The sequence below is a fragment of the Chionomys nivalis genome, chromosome 3 (assembly GCF_950005125.1).
Source record: "Chionomys nivalis chromosome 3, mChiNiv1.1, whole genome shotgun sequence".
NCBI classification, from domain to species: domain Eukaryota; kingdom Metazoa; phylum Chordata; class Mammalia; order Rodentia; family Cricetidae; genus Chionomys; species Chionomys nivalis.
The window spans coordinates 120183688-120209081 of record NC_080088.1 but is presented as its reverse complement, the minus strand read 5'-3'; the positions used below and the strand labels follow the sequence as shown (position 1 = coordinate 120209081).

Genomic DNA, 25394 nt, shown 5'->3' with positions numbered 1-25394 from the left:
AGAAATACCCTTTAGCTTCACTTGCAGGTCACCTCCCAATGGAGGGTACAGGACAAGGAGTAAACACAGCTGAAGGACTGTGTGCCAAGTCAGGAGTGGGTATTGCAGTCAGATTCAAACAAAACACACTAACTTGATTTTTCCTGAAGTGCACTGCTGGTTGAGGCAGTCAGGCCAAGAATTGTTATTATGTAGTGGGAGTGGGGAAGCATGTGCAGGTCTATGTTTGGAGGTCAGATGACAACCTGTGGGAACACTGCTTTTCTCCTTCCCCATGCAGGCTCCAGGATCTGAGTCGAGCCATTCAGCTTGGTGGCAAGGGCTTTTACCTGCTGAACCATCTGCCAGCCCCAGCCCGGGAATATCATTCCCTTAATCTTCCTTGGTCTCCCTTCCCTTTCCCCATATTACCTTCTATTATTATTTGGGGGATACGTTTACCTATCTGCTGGGGAGGTGCCACAGCATGTGTGCAGAGATCTCCTTCCACACTCTGGGGGATCAAACTCAGGTTATCATTTTGGTGGCAGCTGAACCATCTCCCCGGTCTTCCAGGGGTGGGGCTGGAGTATGGTCTGCACTCCCTGACCCTCCCGAGGGCGGGGATGACAGTGAGCGCTGCCACAGTGCTACCACCATGTTTCTGTGAGTTAAAAGTCCACTCTCAACACCTAGTATCACTGCAAATTGTTTATTAAAACACAAAGCAATGGACAGTGAAAAACATCCTGATTTTTTAAACTTTTTGGTGGGAGTAGGGTGGGGCATGGAAGGGGCAGAGACTGATGGAGACAGCCCAGAAGGAAAGACAGCTCTATCTACCCCTACTGCTTCCCTGGCCAGCAGGTTCAAAGCCCCTTGAGTACACCTTGGTGTGCACTGCTCTAAATGCATGGTGTGGCCACAGAGTCAGCCTGCCCTCGCAGGAAAAGATGGGAAGGAACAGGAGCTACAGGAGCTACTAAGGATTTGATGCTTTTTCTCCAATTCTTGGTGTCACACAAAGCAGCCAGGTTCAATACTGAGCAGCGGGGCTAGTTTCCTAACAAGCCAGGTTGGGCCAACAGTGGCTGAAGAGACTGCCTTGAGCTTGGAATGGATAGCCATCCTATCCCAGGGGACTTTGTGGAAAGGCAATGTTCTTTAACTCCAGCAAAGGTTAACTAATCCAGGGTCAAATTTCTTTTCATTCCCTGGATCGTGGCACACCAGGGAAGAGCAGAGTCAAGAATGTCTCTTTTCCTGATTTTGCCACGACGTCTCTCCTTGCCAAGTCTCCCCTCCCACCTGGCACCTTAGCTCTCCTTTCCTGACAGTTGTCCTTTGAAAGGACGGAAAGCACACTTCAGTTTGTTGTTGTTTTTCCTCATACCGAAATAAAGCACTAAGCTCAAAATAGAGGTGAGGATGGAGTTCTGCTTCTCCCGATGCTATGTGCTCCCATCGCACAAGACTGCCTGGATGCAAGCGTGCCAAGGCCCTCTCTGCCAACTGCAACAGGCACTACTGTTTCCCTGGCTGCCAGCACAATCGCAGCCCCTTGTTTTTACACTCCTGAGAGGAACCCATCTCAAGAGATCCACTCTGTTCTTTTCCTGCCAACCGAGTCAGCCCTCAAATCTGCTCTTAGCAAGATGATCTCACCACCCAGAGCAAACGAAGCAAAAGCAGGTGGGGAAGGACAGACCAGATCAGCAGCAAGCCACACACGTACAAAGAAACCAGGCCTCCCTTGGCAGCTGAACACCAGTGCCAAGGTAGTCTTCCATCATTATGAAGAAATCTAGCCCTTGCCTGAGGAGAAGTCCGAGGAGAAAGTCACCCTGAGCTCTCTGGTGTGGGCAATAAGGCTTCTTTGCAATTTCCTTAGCACACTCTGATCCCTATTACATCTTCCCTAGAGAGACCAAGCTCTTCTGCGATCTCCGAGCAGATCCTAGTGTCTGTGGTTTGCTCCTATGTGTGTACTCTCAGTCAGTCTTACCTGAGAGCCATTCGCCTTCTTCAGAGGCCACAACAGGAGGCCCAAAGCAGCCTCCCTAGCTTTGTCTTTAATAGCAGGAGCATCTGTTAGTCTCTCACTTGAGCAGCTCACCTGCTCTCCTAGGTCCTTATGGTCACAGACAAGTGTCACATGCGGTGGCCACAATTCCATTAAGGTTCCTCAAGGCCAGAAGACACTGAAATCATGTCTGCGTAGCCAGCAAGAAGAGGGAGAGATAGGGAAACAGCCCCGTGGCAGGGACTGTAGGACCCCTGCCCAGGCCTGAATCTATAGCGGGTTAGGGATGCCCACCTGACTCAGAGCAGGGGAGAAAAAGGCACTGTGCTAACCGGGGTGGGTCCTTCCCCAGTTACCAGGGAGGGAGAAAACCTACTGATGCCTCCCTGGACTCCTCCAGGTGAGCCAGTTTCTAAGAAGGGGGATCTGAGTGCTAAAAGAAAGGATACTGCTGCCATTTTCTCAGATTCTCAGCTAAGAGTCTAGACCAGGGCCAGGCCTTCCCAGGAGAGGCTGGGGACAGAACAAGAGAAATTCCTTAAAACAGAAGCTTCTCAACAAAAGCAAAGGAGTCAGACCACAGTTCTAAGACTGCTCCAGGCACAGAACACGGGCATCAGACAACACAAACTTTACCCGCCTCATCAAGGCTCATTCACATGACCCTGGGATCTCCTAGTCAGCAGGAGCAAGAAAACAAGGCCACGTCTTTAATCAACAGGCGGCTCCTCTGACACCATGGGTTTGTGAAGACTATCTTTTAACCACCAGAACTGTGGGTATCCACTGAGCAGCTTCTCATTAGAAGTGGAGACTTCCAGAAGAATAGAGTTGGTTTGGGAGATATGAATCCCACAAATCAGTTATTGGCACAATGTTTAAGATAGTTTGAATAAGACCTGAAGCAACTCAGAGGCCAGCTGGCCTGACTAGACCACATTGGACCTGCAGGCTCTACCCAGCTGGCCTTGCTTGCTCCTCCCACAAATGTTAAGAGGACCACCCTTTGGGCAAAAAGAAGCTGTCTGTCCTTATCTTTACCTCTGCCAGCTGGACTAGTGGATTCTAAAACCCTGGGTCAGACAATAGCTCAAACAGAAAACCTGGGCCTCTCCTGTTCAACTCTCTAAGTGGTACCACTCACAGCATCCAATCCCAGGCACACTCCTTGCACTATCTCAAAACACAGAGAGGGGAACAGTGCAAAAAGCAAGATGAACAATGGAGTAATTCTTGACACATACAATACAAAAATAAAAATAAAGCACGACCCCACCCAACCCCTTTAACCTAAACCTCATGTACCTACATCATCTTGGAGGGGGAAAAAAAGCTTTCAAGTTCAACATTATGAGCTGGCTGTGGCCAGCCCTAAGCAGCTCTTATTAGCTGGGCAGGCTTGGCTCAGGGGACTCTACCCCAGCCCCCACCATATTCCTTCTCTGCTGTTTCCTCATTTCCCTTTTAGTTTTTGTTAGCTACAGAAAGATGTTCCTTCCGTTTGGACACAACTAGAGAGGAAAGCACCCGTCCCTATCCCTACGGGAAGGGGTGGGCTTGGAAACAGAGGCAGAAGTAGAGCTGCTTGGCTTACAGTACCATTAGGAAATGGCCCCAGGAGTCAGGGTTTCCTTCTGAGGCTCTGAGTCACCAAAGGGATAAGTTGGGGTGAGGAGGCAGGACCTCCCCGACCCTTTCTCAGAAACCCAGGCAAACAAGGCAACATGGAGGCTGCTGTTTAATCTGCTGACAGTGGCCCACAGGTTTATAAACAGTGATGGACCAGGAACCAAAGTCACTGTCGGAAGCCCAATTAGTTAGGACACACGTTGCTCTAAGCAGTTGGTCCCCAAGACCACAGCAGTACCTCATCCTGTAGAATGACCTTTGGAAGCACTCCAGGAAGTGCTCCTGACAGCAACCTCAGGCCATAGCCATCCAGCTGTCAACTCAGTACCCTGGGGCAAGCCTAAGCCACAGAGAAAATAGTTCTCAAATGGCTATATGCTGGCCTGGAGTCATCATTAGGAGCCAAAGTAAGGATATGAGCCCAAGAGTTACTTACTTTGTCACACAGTTCAAATATCTGATAAGGCAGACTTAAAATTTAAACACATTCTAGAAATATGGGCCTGGCCTGAGATTCTATTCTGCTCCAACTCACAAATCCTGCTGCCTCTGACCTAGAAAATCCCTTTTAGTTTAGCCAGGTTGTCCTCACTGTTGTCAACTGACAAATAGATGAAGGTGATCAAAAGTTGGGGAACAAGGAAACTTCATCCCTACAGAGTGTTTACTGGGAATCTGAGACAGACACTTTGATGCTAAAGTTAGACATTCAGAGCCTCCAGAACCATGGCTGACTAGGAGTCTTTCAGTTCCCAGGCAAGAAGATCTTGACTGCTACTTGCTAGGCGGCTGAAAGGGTGGTAAAGCATCGATTATGACCAATGAGGAAAACAGCTGGGCTGGTGCAGCCAGTCTTGGTTCTTTGGGGTGACTCTGGGCATAAACCCAAACTAGCTGATGTAGGACAGAAGACACAGGGATAAATGAACATCAAATTCTGGACATTCTGAACAGTGGTCAGTCACTTACAGGGCTCGAGTCTCTGAGGTTGTGAACATAAGCCTTTTCTAATCCATAGACCAGAAGAGACTGTTAAGGTCAAGTGTTCTGTTGCTGCAGGCTGGAAAGCATCCCTGTCCCCTGGCAGCAAGGCCCTATGGAGGGGCCAGTAAGAGCTGCTGGGTCAGGTCCTCCTGGCTGCTGGCTCAGGGATTCAGGGAAGGAGGTACCAACAAGGTGAGGTGGTGGAGGGTAAGACACTCAAGCAAACAGAACTCTAATCTCCAGTCTCTTGCTCATTTCGACAATAACTTAGCTCTATAATTGAGAGTGAGAATTGGGAAGAGATTTCAAATGAACCAGAATAAGAGAAAAATCAAGAAGAAATCAAGTCCTCAACAGGCACTGAAAACAAAATGATCTGTTGTGGCAACAAGTTGTAGGCAATTTGAGGACCTGACATACACTAGTCGTCTTGGATACCAGATAGTCCTCTAACTGGCACACGTCAAGGAGATGAGAAATGACAATGAAGAAACTTGAGGTGGAGCCATCAAAAGATTAACCCAGAAGGATTTCCAAGTAAGGAAGCGCTCACTCTTTTCCAATTCTTCCCCCTTTCCTTTGTCTTTACCATCCAACTTATTTACCTCCACATACATCCTTTGAATACATGACTTCTGAAATCACATCAGACATAAATTCAGAACACAATCAATTCCCAGTATGGTTATAACTTTCCAGGTTATGACATTTTCCTGCTAATGTCTAACCTAAAACAACAACCATGACTGCTCTGAGTTCAGAGTCCTTCCTACTAGGTATGTAAAAAGGATCCTTGGAGAGGAAGGATCCACTCACCTACATACCCCAGAGAAAAGAAAGCTGGGGCCAGCCACAAAGAGTAGGACTGAGCAGCTCTGGGACCAGTGGTAGGTGGGGCTGTTCCCCACTCATTCTGCTTCTTCTTATCTCTTTTCATTTGTGTGTGTGTGTTTTGTTTGTTTTTCGTTTTGCTAAACACTGTCAATACAGAAACCGCCATGTTTGGTTTCCTTCCCATTCCCCACCACCCTGCTGAGGATGGCCATTTGTTCTCACAACCGGCAGAGGCAGAAGAGGGTTGGAATGAACACTCCGAAGGCCACCAGAATGGGAAACATGAGGCTGCTGTTGTCCGAGGCATAGGGGTTAGGTGTGCGGGGGCCTGACTGCACCCTGTTCTTGTTGGTCTGTCTTTTGAGATTAGACCCCTCATCATATTCTTCTTCTTCTTCCTCTTCTTCTTTCTTCTCCAATCCTGGATGAGGCTGCAGTTTGGGCACATCTAAAAGAAAAGAAAAATTCCTTTTAAGTATACTAAGACCCACAGCATCTATGAGACCATTCAGAGCAATGAATGAGCCACAGAAGACAGATCCCTGTGATCTCGGCAGTCCTTACAGGAAGGAGCAGAAACTGTCTCTAACCTAAATAGCAGAACACAGGCACCATAGTCATATTCAGATTTAACTAAAAAAGTAATACAGGGCCTTCCCCAGAGGGAGGTTATCTCCCTCTCCTGTCTCACTTCAAAGCTCCATGAGGTCCACACTAGGTATGGTCAGTGACCTAACATCTAAAACTTATTTCAGACCCTTTCTTCCTTCTCTAAGCCACTGAAGGACTGATCCACCTGGCTTTGGCTCTAGTCCTGATTCCTCCTAAGGAACTCAAATGGTCCCGGGGTGAAGTATCACCTTCCTAGAAGTCACACCAGGCCTGGGGAGTGGGGTGGGTATGTTAAAAGGACAGCTCCATGGTTAAGAACACCTGCTCCTCTTGCAGAAGACCAGGGTTCAGTTCACAGCACCACATGGTGACTCATAGCCATTCATAACTACAATTCCAGTTTCTCTTCGGAGCTCTGAGAACACTGCACACATGAGATGCATATATAACAAACACACATTTAAAAAAAAGTCTAAAAAAATAAGGAAGACTTTCTATATATTCAAGAAGAGAAACAGCACAGGGAAAAGATGTGGAAGAAAAATGAGTAAGATACAAACTTTCTCTGCAAAAATCAGCCCGAGAGGCTGGTGGCCAAGGTAACCTAAATCCTGAGCATGAAATATATAGAAGAGCTGAGCTCCAAGGCCAAGGAGACATTAACAAATCAACTTTATCTAAGCATAGTGTAGCACTACACACCAACATCCAAGGGGTCTCCTACTTTTATCTTTTTCTCCAAAAGATTTGTCTTATCCACCTGACTGCATTCCCTATAATTTGGCTTTCAATATTTCCAAAATAATGACCAGCTAAACTATCTCAAGCCTTCCTCAATCATATCCTTTAGCACAAGTCAAGAAGCAGAAGGTAAAAATTTTAACTTATGGCCGGGTGGTGGTGGCGTACGCCTTTAATCCCAGCACTTGGGAGGCGGAGGTAGGCGGATCTCTGTGAGTTCGAGACCAGCCTGGTCTACAAGAGCTAGTTCCAGGACAGGCTCCAAAGCCACAGAGAAACCCTGTCTCGAAAAGCCAAAAAAAAAAAAAAAAAAAATCCCAGCACTCGAGAGGCAGAGGCAGGCGGATCTCTGTGAGTTCAAGGCCAGCCTGGTCTACAAGAGCTAGTTCCAGGACAGGCTCCAAAGCTACAGAGAAACCCTGTCTTTAAAATTCAAAAAAAAAAAAAAAATTCTAACTTACCATCCACCGTCCCAGCCATGATATAGAGTGCACAGACTTTGGGATTGTCATAGTACCCCTAGGAAATGGAAAAGCATAGTCAGCCATGTGGCAGCAAACATCATCCCGTCCCTCAGATGTCCAGCACAGGGACTGTTACCTTGACAAACTCAATGTAGAGCTTCCCTGTAAAGGTAGACACCTCCCCGTGGACACTCAGCTTCCCCTTCCTGATGCTCATGGGGATGATTTCATCATGAGCTGTGCTGTGCCCAACACGATCAAAGATGTCTAAGTCCTTCACCACAACATGGCCGTTTAATCGGACATCAAATACCTTCCAGAATCAGGAGGAAAAAAATGTCAACATCATCAGCTCACATCCCTTTAGGAATTAGACATTATGCACCTGCTTGGCTTTCATAAGTTATGGCTCTGGATATACTCCAAGGTAGCTGCAGTCCTTCACCTTAGCCAAGTCAAAATCATGGTTCTTTACTGCATCATGGGGAGAAAGGAGGCATTGATAGGAGAGCACCAGGGAAAGAGGGTTTTAGGGAGGGAATCTAGGGGGAAGTAAGCAGAAGGCTCCTAAAAGGATCAATTTTGTTACCAATCCAAGACAGGTAACAGCCAATGGGCAAGGGGACACAGCTTCTCTAGGGCGGGAGGATCCAACTTTCCCTCAGAGCTCATTGTTCCTCCCTTCTGAGAAGGTTCACAGGCCTCTGCTCTGGCGTCAGAGTACCCAACTGCTCAAAAGCAGCAATGCGCCACTGGTCAAGCAGGGGCCTGAGCACGCCTCACCTTCTGCTGAGACTGTGCAAAATAGACCTCAGCAAATTTCAACACCAGCACGTAGTCCCCCTCTTCCTTGATGGGTACTTCGTAGCCGAAGGTCTCCTCATTGTACCGCTCTGTTTGATACAGGATCTGGTCCTCGGGGTTGGAACGCAGGATGGGCAGTTTCATGCCATAGTCTGAGGCTGAGGACAAACACAAAGAGAAAGACATAAAAAGTGGAGATCCCCCAGAATCACCAGAGGCGTGGCGTTTCCAGAGCAATGCTAACTAGGAACTCTCCACTCTCCCAGTCCAAGGCACACTCCCTTTGCACCTGGTTCTAAAGTGTTAACACAAAGACAAGAATCAGACAGCTACTGACACAGAAGAGTAACATTAAAGAAACTAAACAGCCGGGCGGTGGTGGCGCACGCCTTTAATCCCAGCACTCGGGAGGCAGAGGCAGGTGAATCTCTGTGAGTTCGAGACCAGCCTGGTCTACAAGAGCTAGTTCCAGGACAGGCTCCAAAACCACAGAGAAACCCTGTCTCGAAAAACCAAAAAAAAAAAAAGAAACTAAACAGCAATCACCCCAAGACTCAACAGCACACTAAAATCACTTCCCGGGCCTGCTGGAAAAGGACAGAGACGAATGAATCTGTTCACGATGTAAAGGGAATGAAATGCTGCAAAGTTCCCTGAGGAGACCTTCAGAGAACACTTCCTGAATCCAGGGGACACCAGCAACTCTAACCAGCTCAAGTGCGTTTGTCTCAGTTTAAACCAAACAAGTCGTCTGGCCAGGAAAGTCATTCTTCATTGTCTTTGTTATAAATAACATACCAGCTGTACTTTTTTTTTTTTTTTGGTCTTTTTCAGAATTTTTATTCAAAAAGTTCCTAAGTTGGCAAGAAAAAAAGGCTCACAAGAGAGGGGAGGGTGCTCTGCAACTTCCTCTTGACACAACTACCTTACTTCTCAGAGCACCAGCTCAGCAGCCACTTGGTGCAGTTCCCAAGGAAATGAGACTAAAGTACGGCAGCAGCCACACCAGCCAGGCTAGCCGAGGACCACTGCATCCTGTGTAGTCTGCCTCGAGATGCTAAGTCTCAAGAAGCCACCTTTCCACTTCACAGACTGACAAGGGTAAAGGAAACCCTCTCCAGCTCAGGCCACTTGGTGGCGAGTTATAAATGAATGTTTTTCCACATAACAAACCAGAGTCTTTCCATAGATAGACCACCCTCCAGTCCCAAGAGATGAACACTCATGCATCCTGAGGAGAACAATCGGGCTCGTTTAGCCTACACATACAATGAGACTTCCCAGAGTTCCATAAAACCTCCTTCCCAAACTACAGACAGACGAACTAAATAAGATCGTCTTCCACTTGAATATGATGACCCTGAAGACATTTGGCAGCCAAATCCTCTGAGAGAGCTGCAGCAGCAGCCTTGGCCACACCACTCTGATCGTGTAACTAACTCATCTGACTCACTCCTAAGAGCTCTAGCCTCCAAAATCACCATCATTTCAAAGGAGAAGATCCGACAAAAGGTGAAAGATGAACTAAAAGACCCAATGGCTAAGGTCAAGCCCTCAAAAAAATAAACACAACTGTTAACAGTTCCTGTAAGTGACATTAGCCTTGTGATCAGATGCACTCTTGAGACAATGGAACAGGAAGCTCATTGTAGTTTTGTCTTCAGACTCTTCTCCCAGTATCTCCTCAGGAAATCAAAGAAGCACGGCTTACAAAGGATGTGGGGCTTGGGGCTAACTAACACGCCCTAGCTCTTTTCCAAGCTCAAAAGCCCCAGGTCACACACCTATGAAACCTAAAAGGCCATTTGTCTTCCAACTGAGTGCTAAGGATTTCCTCCTCCCAGGAGGGCCAAGACTCCAGTAAACTTGGAACATTAGCTAGATTTCATTTATAGATCCACAGAAATTGTTGTGCATGTGTGAACCTTTCCCCTCATTGAATAGAAAACTTGAGAAGCTAACAGCAGTGTTATCGGCAGCAGTCTCCATTCCACAGCTCAGAAAACTGGCGTGTGAACAAGAATTAAACAATCTGGGGTTACCTTTACTTGCTTTCCCTTTAAGCCCCAAGTGGCTATCCTAAGAGATCTGAGATAGAGTAGCAAAAACAAAAAAAAAAAAAAACAAAACAAAACAAAAAAAACAAAAAAACCCCAACTTTTCTTCCCTCCTTAGCATTTATATACTGACAGCAAAATGGGTTTCTTTTTTTATTATTTATTTTTATTTCATGTGCACTGGTTATTTTCCCCTACATCTATGCCTGAATGTTGGATCTCCTGGAACTGGAGTTATAGATAGTTGTTAGTTGCTATGTGTGTAATGGTCTGACCTCTCCCTTTAAGAGACAAGCCTCCACCCCCTGGCCACCACAGAGGCAGGAAGATCTTCCTTCTGCTTCCAGTCCAGCCTTTCTGTCTCCCAAAGGGGTAGCTTCTGCCTTTCTCCCTTCTCCCCGCCTCTCTGCTCTTCTCCCTTCTTTCCTTTCCCCGTCCCTTCCATAACCCACTAAATAAATATCCAACCTCACTCTGCATGGCGTGCCTATCCGTCTGTCTCTCACCTGCCATGGCTGCGGCTCCTCAAGGGACTGGCTTCCCCACCAAGGTCTCTCACCCACCACGCCTCTCCCTGCTGGATCTCATGGCCTGCTGCCCACTGCCGCCACTTGGGGACCTGCAGTGTTTCTGTCGCTGCACCCCTGTGGATCCGCAGCATTTTATTTAAACCATTACAATGTAGTTGCTGGAAATTGAACCCAGGTCCTCAGCAAGAGCATCCAGTGCTCTTAACCACCGAGCCACCCCCCAGGCCCCACAAAATGGGTTTCTTTAAGACAGAAAGAAAGTACAGTCAGTACACTGCTCAAGTTGGTACAAAACAGCTCAGACAATTAACCAGAAAGAAAGGAGGCCAAAGGGCCAGCCTATGTTGTATTTGCTACTTCTGAGCTCTAAGCAGAGCAGTCAGGCTCTTTGGAAATCTCAACCCAGTTTCAAAGTGAGATAGGCCTGGATTTGAACTCTGGCCCTGCCTCCTACTACATGATGCTGAACTAGTTGCCTCTTTTAGGTCCATTTCCTCAACTATAGATGAGGGCTATCACCACTCCATAGAACTGTGGTGAGGATGAGACACCTATAAAAATCTTAGATGATTGCACGTGGAGACAAAGAAAAGATAAACATGTAGGAAGGCCTGCTGAGCAGATACACACACAGTTCAGACAGTGAGCACTAAACAGAGTACCTGGGGGTGGACACAGAAGGCAGGGTAGACGAAGTGCTATGAGCTGGAGGTCAGCCTGCTCTACAGAGTGGGTTTCAGGCAAGCAGGACTACATTGTGAGTTCCTGTCTTAAGAAATCAGATTAAAAGGAAAGGAAGGTAATGAAATGAACTAGAAAACTACGGTTGAGAGTGCGAAAGCCAGAACGTGTTCTAGGTAAATCTACAGAAAGTGCAAGGACAGCATTTAGGAGGCCTAGGTAGGAGGGTTGGACCACAGAAAATGTTTCAAAACAAATAAATGGATTGCTTTTTCTAGGTTTTCTGATGATTCAATACTTTTTCTTAATCATTTCTTTTTCAAGTGAGGTTAGTTTCTAATGAATTATTCTGAATGACAGAGGTAAGGAGGCTCAGATAGAAACTCTACTTGCAAAGTACTTACAGTCTAGGGAGGGAGGTGGGAGAAGGGGCGGGAGGGGGACCTGTGGTTAGTACGTAAAATGAACAAATAATAAAATAAAATAAGAAGCTGAGAAAAAAAGTGCTTCCAGTACTTGAAACATTCCTGTTAAGACAGTATAGGAACTAAATTCTAAACAAACCTCCTGGCCAAGAGCAAAGCAGAGCAGCATGGACTCTCCCTCACACCCTCCACCAAGCTCTCACCTCAAGGCCAAACCCTTAGACAGAAGGCAGCCCAAGAAAGGGTCTGCTTTAGGGTTAAACAAAAGTCACTTGACAGGCTCAGGTCACCTGACAGCATTTTTCCCCTCTGGAGACACATTCTGACCTATTTTTAATTCCATGTAAAAGGTCATCAAGCAGGGAGAAAAAAGATAGTGGCGCTTTACCCTCCTCGGGACCAGAGGTTCCTAACATGCATGTGCTGCTGGGAAGGAAGACAGGCTGGGGCTAGAAGTTCCAGCAGGCATCTCCTAAGAAGAGAGACTTTCCCCTAAACCAAGCCAAGTTCCGTGTCCTTAGCTGAACAATAAGGTTTACTAACCAAAATTAACCAAATCAAGAACCTGGAAAGACAGGCCTGGTGGAGCTCCAGCACTTGGGAGGTAAAGGCAGGACAATCAAGAGTTCAAGGTTATTCCAGGTTACAAGGCAAGTTTGGGGCTAACCAGGGCGACATGAAACCCTGTCTCAAAACAAACCAACAACAAAAAAAGCCACACACACTCCCCAGAACGTACAGTATGTCACAGCACTTTCTATAGTGGTGTTTCCATCTGTTGAATTGAAGCACAGGGATATAAAGTGTCTTTTCCAGGTTGTGAACACTAGCTATCCTAAGGCAGAAATTAAATTCAATAAACATTATGAAGTGCATTTGCATAAGCCACTGGATGCCCTAGGCCACTCAGTTACAAGAATGTGAAAATGTAGAGTAACAGCAAGTTCAAAAGCAGGCCAAACCTTGATCTGGACTAACCTAGCAACCTGGATTCATTCAGCAGAAAATGAACTCCCTTAGTGCCGCAAACAGTATTACCAGCGTTTGGAGAGAAATGAGGCACAGGGTGCCTCCTGCCATCGGGATAAACAGCTGCGTGAGACAAAGGTCTCCGAGTGCCTGGCACACCCTGGCCCACAGAAGGAAAGGCAGGCAGTGTGAACAGTTGCTCTCCCCACAGCGGAGCTGACTCCTCAGCACAGAAGTTTGAAAGCTGACTGCTGAGAGGAACCTAAACTTATCTGGTCCCAGACCTAATGCCAGGAAGCACTACTCCCGGGAACCTAGTGAGTACTAAAACCCACCAGCCCCACCCAGATGAGCAGACAGCCCTGGACAACAGGGGACCTTCAGTTTTACATTGCCCCAAATGCTAGTGTCCAAAAATGGGACCCCACTATGGAGTGTGGTAGGCCTCATGTAGTTGTATTTGCTGCAGTTACTCCCCACACCCTACCCCACCCCAGGGGGCTCATGCCTCCAGGGACAAGAGAGCCTGCTGGCTGTTGACCAGGTCAGACAACCACCTGCAAGCAGCCGCTTAAAAGCAGAATTTGGGAAAGAGCAGGTACCTAAGGACTGAACCCAGAGTCTTAGTCAGCTTTATCCTCTGTACTGGGCACCTAGTGGGACAATGGGTATCTGAATGCAAGAAGCCATCTGCACAAGGCCCTTACCACACCATTATCTCAAGAGGCAAGGTCCACCAACTGTCTATTTCCTCAGGGTTCCTTCCGCTCTGACCACAACCACGAAGAAACAGAACCGTCTACAACAGAGGTGCTATGAGGTCTGGCCTTGGCTGCCACAACTTGCAGCCCTGACTCAGCTGAAACCTGGTTCCCGGGACCTACATGCCAGGGCTAAACAAATTCCAGGACACAGACTTCAGAAAACAGCCCAGTGTGCCAAGACCCTCACATGTATGAAAGCAAAAAAAAAAAAAAAAATCTGTTTTTTGGTTTTGTTTTTTGTTGTTGTTAAATAAGCTTTCACAATGTAGCCCTGGATTTCTAGACGACCTGGAACTCCCTATTTAGGCTGGCCTTCAACTCTCAGGGATCCTCCTGCTGCTGCCTCCCAAATGCTGGGGTTATAGGCGTGAACCACCACACCTGGCTAACACACTCATGACTATCAAGCACAGAAACTAGGACAAACAAAGCTGAACCCTTCAGTAAAGTCAAGAGCACACACTGTGGGAGAAGACTGTCTCCTAGCTGTCTAGATAGGCGTCATCAGCAGTTCGGTAGCCTCAACACCCAGCATATAGCATCATTATCCAGAAATGACACAAGGAAATCCCCCACCCCACCCCCTTTTTTTTAATTTTAACGTTTTAAAAAGCTTTACGTGTATTGTTATTTTGCCTGCATGTATCTCTATACACCACATGTGTGCCTGGTGCCCATGGAGGTCAGAAGGCAGCACTGGATCCCCAAACTGCAGTTACAGGCCATTGTGAACCATCCTCTGGGCGCTGGGAATCAGACCCGGGTCCTCTGGAAGAGCAATCAGTGCTCCTAACCACGGAGCCTTCTCTCCATCCTAGGAATTGTTTTCTTAAACCTGTTTTTCCATCCTACTTAAAGAAGAATCTAGAGCAGATTTCTCCAAAGAATGGATTGGGGTGACCTACAACAGGAGCGCCTGGTGCAGAAATCTGAGCTCCAGCTAGTTAAATAAGAGATAAAAGTTTATCTATTGGGTCTGGGCCTAGAAACCCGTATTGGCCTACGAATTGTCATACTACCTCTGTAAACCGTCTAACTCTGTAAAAATCACTGCTGCTTCATCGGTTAAGTCTCGTCTACTTTCTCCCTAAGCTGTAATCATACTTGTTGGGATCATCTGGGGGGCACTGGAACACTCAAATCTTACATAGGGTGAGCACCATCAGCCTCCCGCGCAGAACAGACTTCAATATACCAACACCCGACGGGTGGCTTTTACTTTTAAGCAAACAAACTCCAAAAGCAGGCAGAGGAGGATGCCACAACCAAACTTTCCCGGACCATTCCCTTCGAAGACTCCTTGCTATTATTCTGGCTAGGAATCAAGCCCCACTCTTGGGAGAAAGGGCACGGAAAGCGGCCCATTTAAGGTTGGGCAAGAATCTACCGGGAACGGGAATGGCCGCGACAGCAGAGCCGTGGAATCAATCGATGACCCACAAGCTGCGAGGCCTCCAGGTGCCAGGCAAAAGGCCACTCTCGTCTCTACTTTCCCAGCTTTGGGTGGGATGAGAGGCTGGGAAATGCAGGATGAGGAAGATCTAAATATAACTTCTCGCCAACTCTCTGCCTCGATGGCTCTAGCTAGCTTCGAGCCAGGGCTAGGCCCTGGGCACTACCAGGTCCCTGGGGGTCCTGCAGAGGGAAACTTCGCTCCGAGGCTGTGGTCCGCCGGCCGAGAGGAAGGGGCTCGGGGCCCTCGGCGGCGCCCTGCTCGCAGGCCCCGGATCCCACGGCTCGGCCGAGGGGCTCTCACCTCGGCCCACCCGGCCTTCCAGAGGGTCCTTGCGGAAGTGGATCCCGTGCACGTCCACATGCGCCTCGCCGCCCGCGTTGACTGCCCAAATGACGCTCTCTGGCAGCCCGGCCCCAGCGGCTCCGACCACGCCGAAGCCCGGATCCCGGAGCTCCGGCAAGAGCAGCAGCAGCAGCAGTCGGAGAAGCGCCACAGCGGCTGCTCCAGCTACCCGGGGCCCCAGCATGGCGGCCACCACTGCGGGGGCAGCCCCTGCCGACCCTCGTCCTCGGCCGGCCGCCAGGCCGCCCCCGACTCAGTAAAACAGCGCCACGGACCGTTCTGCCTCAGCAACCCGGGACATGTCGCTCTCGGGCCTCCTCCTCTGCCTCGGGTGCCGCCTCCCACCTCAGGAACAACCTACCCCGCCGCCCAGCCCTCGGCCTGGGCGCTCCAGCCAATCAGAGTGCGGCCCTCATTAATTACCCACCACCCAGTCGAGAGCGGCCCCCCTATTGGCGGCTGTGTTCAGAAAGGGGGCGTGGCCACAGCCAGGCTCCCGCCCAACCACCGGGCATGAGAAGGAGCGCGCGCAGAGGGAGGGAGTTCGGTTGAAGCGGCGGTCCCATGCGGAAGTGGCGGGTGCAGCGCCTAGGCCGCCCCGGAATCCCACATCAGACTAGGAAAGGTGGCCTGGGGCGGGGACGGTTTAGAGAAGGGCGCACTGACACGTCGCCAGCACTTCCGGCGCTCTAGATCTCGGGACCGAATCGGCTCTGGAGGGGGCGTTGCCGTCTTTTCCATCACCCTCTTTTTTTTTTTCTTAGAAAGGCAAGAGCACAGAACCTAGCAGGAGAAGCAGTGTTTTTTCCACGTGGGAGGCAGAGGAGCCAGGCTTCCCCTGAGATGCCACATGTACAGGTGGCAGGACACGAGTCCCACGAGGATGAGGTCCCGCCTTCACCCCTTAGCAGGCGCGTGGTGTGTGGTAGCGTCCACCGGGCTGCCCAATCAGAATGCTCCAACGCAGCGGAAATGCGTGGCCTTTAAGGGAGGGGCTCCAGGCGGCCTGCGTCTCCATGGCGACGGTGTCTGGCGGGCCTGAGAACCCGAGGAGTTGTGTTGGGGCTTCCTCCCCGCTGGTGCGAGTGGTCGTGGGTGGTGACCGTCGTTTGGTGACCTGGACTACCTGGACAGCCTCGTCCTGCACTCCCAAGCGCTCTTCTCCGTTAGCCCGTTTTTACGCTGAGAAAACGGCCTGAGAGAGTCTTGAGTTTTCACCGCAAGTTTGTGATACAGCCAAGTGGAGGAAGTTAATCATTTGTTCCGTAGATACTTACCCTGTCCTTATTACCAGGGTTGTCAGACATTGCCGACAAAATATAGGAAGCCCGGTTAAATTTGATATTGTGGTTAAGGAAAAATGGAACTTATTTTAAACAGTTCTGGGCTTGGAGACACCAGGTGACACATTCCTGTATCCCCAGTACTCGTACTCAGGAGGTTAAAACAGGAGGATTACCGTGAGTTTAAAGACCAGCTTGTGGCACAGAGTGTGTGTTTGCCTCAACTTTTTTGTTTTGGTTTTTCGAGACATGGTTTCTCTGTAGCTTTGGAGCCTATCCTGGAACTCATGCTGTAGACTAGGCTGGCTCCGAACTCTCAGAGATCCGCCCGCCCCTGCCTCCCGAGTGCTGGGATTAAAGGCGTGCGCCACCACCGCCCGACTTGTCTCAATGTTAAGCAGGAGGTTGGAGAGATGGTTCACCGGTTGAGAGCACTTAGCTGCTCTTGCGGAGAACCTGGGTACAATTAATTCCCCGCACCCACATACCTGCTAACTCAGTTCCAAGGGATGGGTCGTCTTTTTCTGACCTTCATTTTTATCATATGTCCACAGTGCATAGACATACAGGTATTAAAACCCCTGCTTGGGCTTCCCTAGCCCCAGGTCAAACTTCTCTTTAAGCTCCCCTGCACCGTGACCTTCAGAGAGTGACAGGAACCTACACTTTACTGAACTGGGTTCAGTTCCTCTCTCTCTTGAGTCTCTGCTCCCCAAAATGCAAATGACACCATCCACTCGCAGAATTCTCTCTCCACCCTGCGTCCTCTCCGGGGAAGCTAGGGTCCCGCTGCATACTTGAGTGTGTGCTGTGTGTGTGCACGACCCCCAAGGTGCATCCCCAGACTTCAGTTCTTTTCTTTTTCAATGTTTATTTATGTGCATTGTGTTTTGCCTGCATGTATATTTGTATGAGAATGTCAGATCCCCTGGAACTGGAGTTACAATTATGAACTGCCATGTGGTTGTTGGGAATTGAACCCAGCTCCTCTGGAAGAACAGCCAGTGCTCTTAACCCTCTTAACTGCTGAGCCATCTCTCTGGCCACCCAGTTATTTTCTTTAAGTCTGTCTCTTGCTAAGTTGTCTAGGCTGGCCTCAAATTTGTGATCATGCTTCTCATCCACCCAGCCTTCTGGACGAGTAGCTTCCAATAAACAGGGCCTGTGCTACCTTGCCGAGATACAAAATATGCTTCTTGTGGAAAAAATGCAGGCGACCCAGACGGAAACTTGAAAAAGATCATCTACCCATCCAAAGCCAAGATTAGGACTGTAGCCAAGAGAGCCCTGACGGCAGGATTCAGCAGCCATCCGCTCCCACACGTCTGCATCTCACAGACACCTCAAGAAACTGAAAAACAGGAAATGTCCCCAGCTTTATGGATGCGAAACTGAAAACGTTGAGGAAGGTAAAGTAATCTGGCTAAAAGCACACAACGATGTTTAGCTTCTAATCTCCTTGTGTTGTGATCCTAGTTAACTATGCGGCCACATTTGATGCCCATTACAGCTCAGCCCGGCATCCGGGTGTTACTTGCTATGGGGTTCTCCTTGTTGTGCCCCAGTTTCATCCTTTGTGATAAGGAATGATTGTTCCTATCTCCTAAGTCTGTGAGACATAAAAAGAGATTTTAAGTGAAGAGACTAAGAAGAGCTTTCTGAAAAAACCAAACCCATTTGTTAGTGGTGGGTGGCGCACAGAGGTGTGTACCACAGCATAGGCGTGGAGGTCAGAGGACAACTTCCGGGAGTCAGATCCTAGAGATGGAACACCGGTTGTCAGGCCCAGCAGCAAAGGCTCAGCTTTACTCTCTAAGCTAGCTCGCTGCCCTCTTTTTGTTTGATTTTTAGACAAACCCCCCACTGAAGCCAGGCCAGCCTCGAACTCTCTATGTAGCTGACGATGGCAGTAAGCTCACGTACCTCCTAAGCTGCCCCACCAGCCCACGAGCTAGCATTCTGCGGCCAACTGAGTGCATTGCTAAGTGTCAGTAAGTCTCAGTGTTTGTGGGCACAGAGACGAGGATTCTAAGCCCACTTCTAGTTTTTGGAGCTATGTGGAACCTGGAAGTTCCAGCTTCCTCATCTCATGGATGTAATTAGAATATTCACACGCAGGGCTTTCAGAAACCCTTAGCAGAGGGCCTGGCTCATAAATGGTATTTAGTACACAGTAGCTATTAATCATACAAGAAGAAATAATTATAACATGTCATGCTGGCAATCTAATAGTAGAAAAGGCCCTGGTGAACAGGCCCGACTAATGAGTTGGGAAAAACCCTTCCACCCAAGGGAGGGAAAAGCCAACGGGAACCAGAGTTCAAAAGTGGAAGATGGAGCAGCTGTTTGGAGGCCCCCAGAGGCAACTTCACCTTGACCCACAAAACCGAAAAGAGGTGTGGCTTCCGGTACAGATAAGAATCCTGAGAACAAAGCGTGCTATTAATTAAGTCTGGCCTATTTTAAGTTAATGGGATATTTTTCCCCCTAAGGATAAGCTCACAATAAAAGTTCAAGAGGAAAACACAGGGTGGATGGGGGCCACTTTGCCGGCTGCTTGGTCGACCATCCAGTCCTCGGATGCCAGGGTGGGTGGTCTGGTTTCAAAGCCAAGTTTCTTCACCTTGGGCCTCTTGGATGTCGGACTGAGCATGGATCAGAGCCGCCCAGAGAGGGGAACCTACCTCAGCCCCCAGTCAGTGGGAAAGTCGAACAGTGGGAAACTTGACCGGGTCTCCACCTTCGGGGAAAGAGGCTGGACTGGCAAGCCTTGCTTCCCTGCGGAGGATATGACTCACAGAGAGCTGGAGGACAGAAAAAGCAAGCGTCTGGGTGGCCTTGGGCAAGTCACTTTCCACTGTGCCTGGTTCTCATCTGAGAAGTCCATCTTTAACCAGACCGCAAAACTTCAGGCAACTGCTTTTTTATTGTGTTAAGTGACAAATTGTATTGGGACAGGAATAGCAAGGACATTTTTCTTTCTTTTTTCCTTTTTTTTAAAAAAGTATTTATTTATTATGTATACAATATTCTGTCTGCATGTTTGCCTGCAGGCCAGAAGAGGGCACCAGACCTCATTACAGATGGCTATGAGCCACCATGTGGTTGCTGGGAATTGAACTCAGGACCTTTGGAAGAGCAGGCAATGAGGCAATGCTCTTAACCTCTGAGCCATCTCTCCAGGCCCCTCTTTTTTCTCTTTTAAGAATCCCTGTTGAGCCGGGCGATGGTGGCACACGCCTTTAATCCCAGCACTCGGGAGGCAGAGGCAGGCGGATCTCTGTGAGTTCGAGACCAGCCTGGTCTACAGAGCTAGTTCCAGGACAGGCTCCAAAGCCACAGAGAAACCCTGTCTCGAAAAACCAAAAAAAAAAAAAAAAAAAAAAAAGAATCCCTGTTGAGCAGTGGTGGCACATACCTTTAATCCCAGTACTCGGGAGGCAGAGGCAGGCGGATCTCTGAGTTTGAGGTCAGCCTGATTCTCAGAAGCAAGTTCCAGAACAGCTAGGACTGTTACAAAGAGAAACCTTATCTCCAAAAAAAGGAAGGAAGGAAGAAAGGAAGGAAGGAAGGATACATCTCCCATGATGTATCCCAGGCAGAACTCACTGGGATGACTCTGAACTCCCGCTCCTACCTCTTACATGCTGCAACTCAAACATACTCTACCATGCCTGTTTCCAGAGTCCTGGGAATCGAATCCAAGGCTCTGTGAACGCTAAGTAAACACCCTACAGAGTTACATCGTGAGCATCGAGGGCAATCTTGTTTATTTCACTTTGTATATTGGAACAGTCTTGCTGTGCAGCCCAGGCGGGCATGGAACCATGATCCTCCCATCACAGCACAGGAGTTCACCATTATACTTTGCTTTCTGGTGTGCGTCTAAGGTGACATGTGACACTCCAGCTAGGAGAGGTTAAAGCTGTGCCATCAGTCCAGTACCTCCAACTCAAGAGGGAGGGAGACCTTTAAGCCTAGCTCAGAGAAAATTCCAGGAGAGAGAGCTAACTGTATGTGTGAAGGACTTGAGCCACACCCTACACTAAGCACCGTGCATGGGCATTTTCTTTTCTTTTTTTGAGACAGGATCTCCTTATGTAGCCCTGGTTGGCCAGGAACTCACAGAGATCTGTGGGCCTCAGCCTCCCTAGTTCTGGGATTAAAGGGGCTCCTTCTTCCTTCTTTCTTCCTCTCCCTTTCTTCCTTTCTTTTTTCTCTCTCTTTCTTTGTGTGTATAATTGTGTGTATAAGCGTAGTTGCATTATGCATTCCTGGTGGCATCAGAAATCAGAAGAGGGTGTTGGTTTGCCTGGAACTGGAGTTACAGACAGTTGTGGGCCCATATGTGGGTGCTAGGAACTGAACCTGGGCCCTCTATAACAGCAATAAATGCTCTTAGCTGTGGAGTCATCTCTCCAGGCCCTAAAGGAATGATTTCCTTGTAATCTGTAGACAGAAGTTCCTGTTCCACCTGGTACCACAGTCATTCAGTCCCAAATAAACACACAGAGGCTTATATTAAATATAAACTGGTTGGCCTATTGCTCAGGCTTATTACTAACTAGCTCTTATAAGTTAACTCATAATTCTTATGTATGTTTAGCCATGTGGCTTGGTACCTTTTCTCAGTAAGGCATTCTCACCTTTCTTCCTCTGTGTCTGGGTTGTGACTGTGTCTCTGCCTTTCCTCTTCCCAGAATTCTCCTAGTCTGATTGCCCCACCTATACTTCCTGCCTGGCTACTGGCCAATCAGCATTTTATTAAACTAATATGAGTAACAAATCTTTACAGTGTACAAGAGCATTATCCCACAGCAGTAGCCAGCTACTGGTTAGGTATTGCTGATAACAGAGAATGAGGCTAAAGAAGGACATGTTAGTTCCTTTGGCATAGTTGTAACCGCAATGCCAAACAGGATGACTCCAAGAAGAAAGAGGTTTAGCCTGACTTGTGGCTTCAGAGGCTTCAGCCTATGGTTGCATAGCCCCACAAACTTTGGAAAAACATCATGGTATAGGGCACATGCTGTTGACAAGCTTCCTCACCATGTGGTGGAAGCAGGAGGCAGAGACTACAGAACTACTGAACTACTTGTTGTTGTTCCCAAAGTTTCCACCACTTTCAGAGGCAGAGCTTCCAGGCAGGACCAAGGCACGGGCAGCCACTTCCAGATAATCAAGGTAGATCCTGGATTTGAGCTGATTGTCTTGTCTTCGTCAAAAGGAGGTTCCTGTGCAGATGTTAATTCCCCTGGGGCTGGAGAGGTGAGCAGGCAGCGGACAGCTCCCAGGCAGGTAAGGCAGCAGGCAACCAACTGTAACTCTAGCTCCAGGGAGTCTGATGCCCTCTTCTGGACCATGTGGGCACAGCACTCATGCTTGTATGGACATCCCCACCCCCTCCCCATGCACACACATACATATAATTTTAAAAATTTAAAAATTGGGGCTGGAGAGAGGTTAAGAGTGTTTACTGCTCTTGCAGAGTATCTGGATTTGGTTCCCAGCAGTCACGTGGTGGCTCATAACCCTCTCTAACTCCAGTCCCAGGGGATGCAATGCCCTCTTCTGGCCTCTCTCTGATGGTACCCAGCATGCACGTACTGCACAGACATGCATACATGCAGGCAAACACTCGTATGCATAAAACAAGATCTTTGGGGGGGGGGGGGATTTCGAGACAGGGTTTCTCAGTGTAGCCTTAATGGTTCTGGAACTCACTTTGTAGACCAGGCTGGCCTCATAGGCACAGAGATCCTCCTGCCTCTGTTTCCCAAATGCTGGGATTAAAGACGTGCAGCAGCTCTCCCAGTTCATCTTCATTTTTACTATGTTTTTAACTTATGCCCTTTATTTTATTTTATACTTTTTTTTGCTTGTTTTTAGGTCGTATTTTTTTGTTTGTTTAAGCATTTATTTATTTGAGGGGTGCCATCTCACACGGGTGGTCAGAGACCTTCAGGAGTCAGTTCCCTCCTGCCACCACGTGGGTCCCGGGGACTGAATTTAAGTCTCCAGGCTCTGTGGCAAGTGCTCTTTTTAGTCTTCGAGGAACTGGGGGTGGGGAAGCAATCTCTGATCCTGTGGCCTCTGTGAATGGCAAGGGAACACTCTAACCACTAAGCCACACCCTAGCAGCTTTTTTAATTTTGAAATTACATTTTAGTTATTTATTTGGAGTGTGTTGTGGTGGTGGTGGCGAGGGTGGGGGTGTATATGGGTGTGATTCCTCAGGCTGGCCTCCATTTCACAATCCTCCCAGCCCCATTTCCTGGATTATAGGTTCAGGCTGAGGTGACACTTGGAGCTCCCACAGGGAGGGAGTGCTCTGAGGCCTTGTCTAGAGAAATTCATCTTGGTTCTAGAAGTCATGGAACCCTACCTAGTCTTTAAAGATCCTATGGGTGGGAGAAGCCAAGATGTAAGGCGGGAGCCCCAGGCATCAGAGGAGACAGGAGTTCTGCCCCTTTTCTGAGTATGCGCAGGCCTTTCTGCTAGGGCCTGACTGCTTCAAGTTCCTTTATCATAGCTGCTGTGTCTATGGTGTTCAGAGGTATGGAGGTACCCTAGCTTAAGGTTTGCTCCACTCACTCCTGGGAGGGTTTCTGGCGGGCTCCCCCGCCAGCTGACAGAGCTATCTACAGAGGCCCTTTCTCTTCTAATTGAGCCACCAGCTTTCTGAAAAGCACACATCTGGAGTCCCTGAGCAGAGTTAAGCCAGGATAGGAAAAGCAGGGCTGTAGGCCTGCCTAGCGCGGCACAGAGCCAAGGGTTTAGTCTCAGAATTGGATTATTAGAATTTAGAGCTCTCAGCCCTGCTGGCCTCTGGGACATGTGGATTACCCAGGCATCTGGCTGGGGCCCACAGACCTTCCCACATTTCCTGCAGGTCTGAGAACAAGTATCCTCCCTCTGCTGTGACGCTGGGGGGCACAGAATGCTCCCTCTACCTCCATGCTCACAGATGCCTGGAAACACACCAGCGCATGTGTATCTGGAACTTACCATGGAGTTCTGTGGGCCACAGACCATAAGCATCAGAATCTTCTGAGGTCTTGTTAAGGACGAAAAATCACGAACCTCACCCCAAACATGGCATCAGAATCAGAGGTGGGTCCAGATCTGTGACCTAGTGAATCCTTCAGGTAGACCACTGAGATGGCTCGGTGGGTAAAAGCTCTCGCTGCCAAGCCCAACAGCTCGAGTTTGAGGACCAGGAACCACATGGTAGAAGAAAACTGACTCCCAAAAATCATCCTCTGACCTTCATACACATACACCCTCCACAATAAATAAATTAATTTTTAAAAATGTGATTTTTTTTCAAGACAGAGTTTCTTTGTGTAATTCTGGCTATCATAGAACTCACTCTGTAGACCAGGCTGACCTCAAACTCACAGAGATCCATCTGCCTCTGCCTCCAGAGTGCTGGGATTAAAAGCATGCACCACTCCTTACCCCCGCTTGAGGTGATTCTTTAGCGTGCTGAAGGGGGTGGAGGACACAGACTGACGACACCGACAAAGGTATGGAGGACGCTAGCCATTTCCATACAGCCACCCAAGTGTGCGCCAAGCCTGCCCGAGACTCTAGACAGCTCCTCACAAAGATCTCCTTTGGGATCCTTCAGCCCCTCAGCTGTGGAAACTGACTCAGTGTGCCACACTGCCAGGTGCCACAGTTCCACGGCAGTCGGCAAATGACGGTCCCTAAGGATACACGAGCCAACCCCTAGTGTGCACTAGCCTTGTTCTTTCCCAGCCTCACATTACACTGGAGGAAACAGGTGCGAAGAGGGCACACCACTACCCAACGCCACACGGTAAACAAGCCCAAGGCCTGACCCTACACAGCTGCTGTCCCTCTCAGCTGTTCGCTACAGCTGTGTGCACACTCTGGATTTCCTCCAGGGCAAAGCTCTTGACATCACTTCCTAAGGAGGTATTTCTCACCTCCCTAGGGCAGGCCAGGCTTCCGTATGCCCCGCTTAGGGTCTGCGTATGCTTCCTTCATTGCAGGGTCACGCTCTGTATTCATAGAGGTACATGCTTCCACCACGCCTGGCTCCCACAGCAGCCAGAAATCTCCTGTAAGTCAGGAGGTGGGACTGCCCTACCCGGTGATTCTCCAGTACTTACCCTCTTCTTACATATCCGTGTCTCTCCTGTCCCCTGTGTCAGAGGGAATAAGGGGGCTGGAGACCTGGTTCCGCTGGTAGAATGCTTGCTTTGTATGGTGAAGCCCTGGTTTTGACCCTCAGCCCTGCATAAACCAGGGGCCATAATGTGCTCCGGTAACACCAGCACGCCGGCATCCGGGGGTGAAGGATCAAAGTGAGGGCCAGAGCTGGAGAGATGGCTCAGAGGTTAAGCGCACTGACTGCTTTTCCAGAGGACCTGGGTTCCATTCCCAGCACCCACATGGAAGGTTATCATTGTCTGGTAACTCCAGTTCCAGGGGATCCAACCCTCTCTTCTGGGTCCCTTGGCACCAGGAACAAACACAGTGCACAGGCATACATGCTGGCAAAACACCTGTACTTCAAAATCAAATAATTTTTTTTAAAAGTTCAAGGTTGTTCTTCACTTAGTGAGAGGCCAACTAGAGACTCTGTCAAGAAACAAAGGACCGGCCGGGCGGTGGTGGCGCACGCCTTTAATTCCAGCACTCGGGAGGCAGAGGCAGGTGAATCTCTGTGAGTTCGAGACCAGCCTGGTCTACAAGAGCTAGTTCCAGGACAGGCTCCAAAACCACAGAGAAACCCTGTCTCGAAAAACCAAAAAAAAAAAAAAAAAAGAAAAGAAACAAAGGACC

General features: G+C 48.8%; 1 protein-coding gene across 1 annotated transcript; it reads right to left on the bottom strand.

Moving 5' to 3' along the window:
• Positions 1-681: 681 nt before the first annotated feature.
• On the bottom strand, positions 682-15645 carry Mlec (malectin). Its single transcript, XM_057763892.1, has 5 exons — positions 15253-15645; positions 8050-8228; positions 7403-7579; positions 7264-7321; positions 682-5897 (listed from the first exon to the last, which is right to left on the bottom strand). Exons 1-5 carry the CDS (start codon positions 15476-15478, stop codon positions 5668-5670), a joined length of 870 nt encoding a protein of 289 aa, XP_057619875.1. The 5' UTR covers positions 15479-15645; the 3' UTR covers positions 682-5667.
• Positions 15646-25394: the final 9749 nt, after the last annotated feature.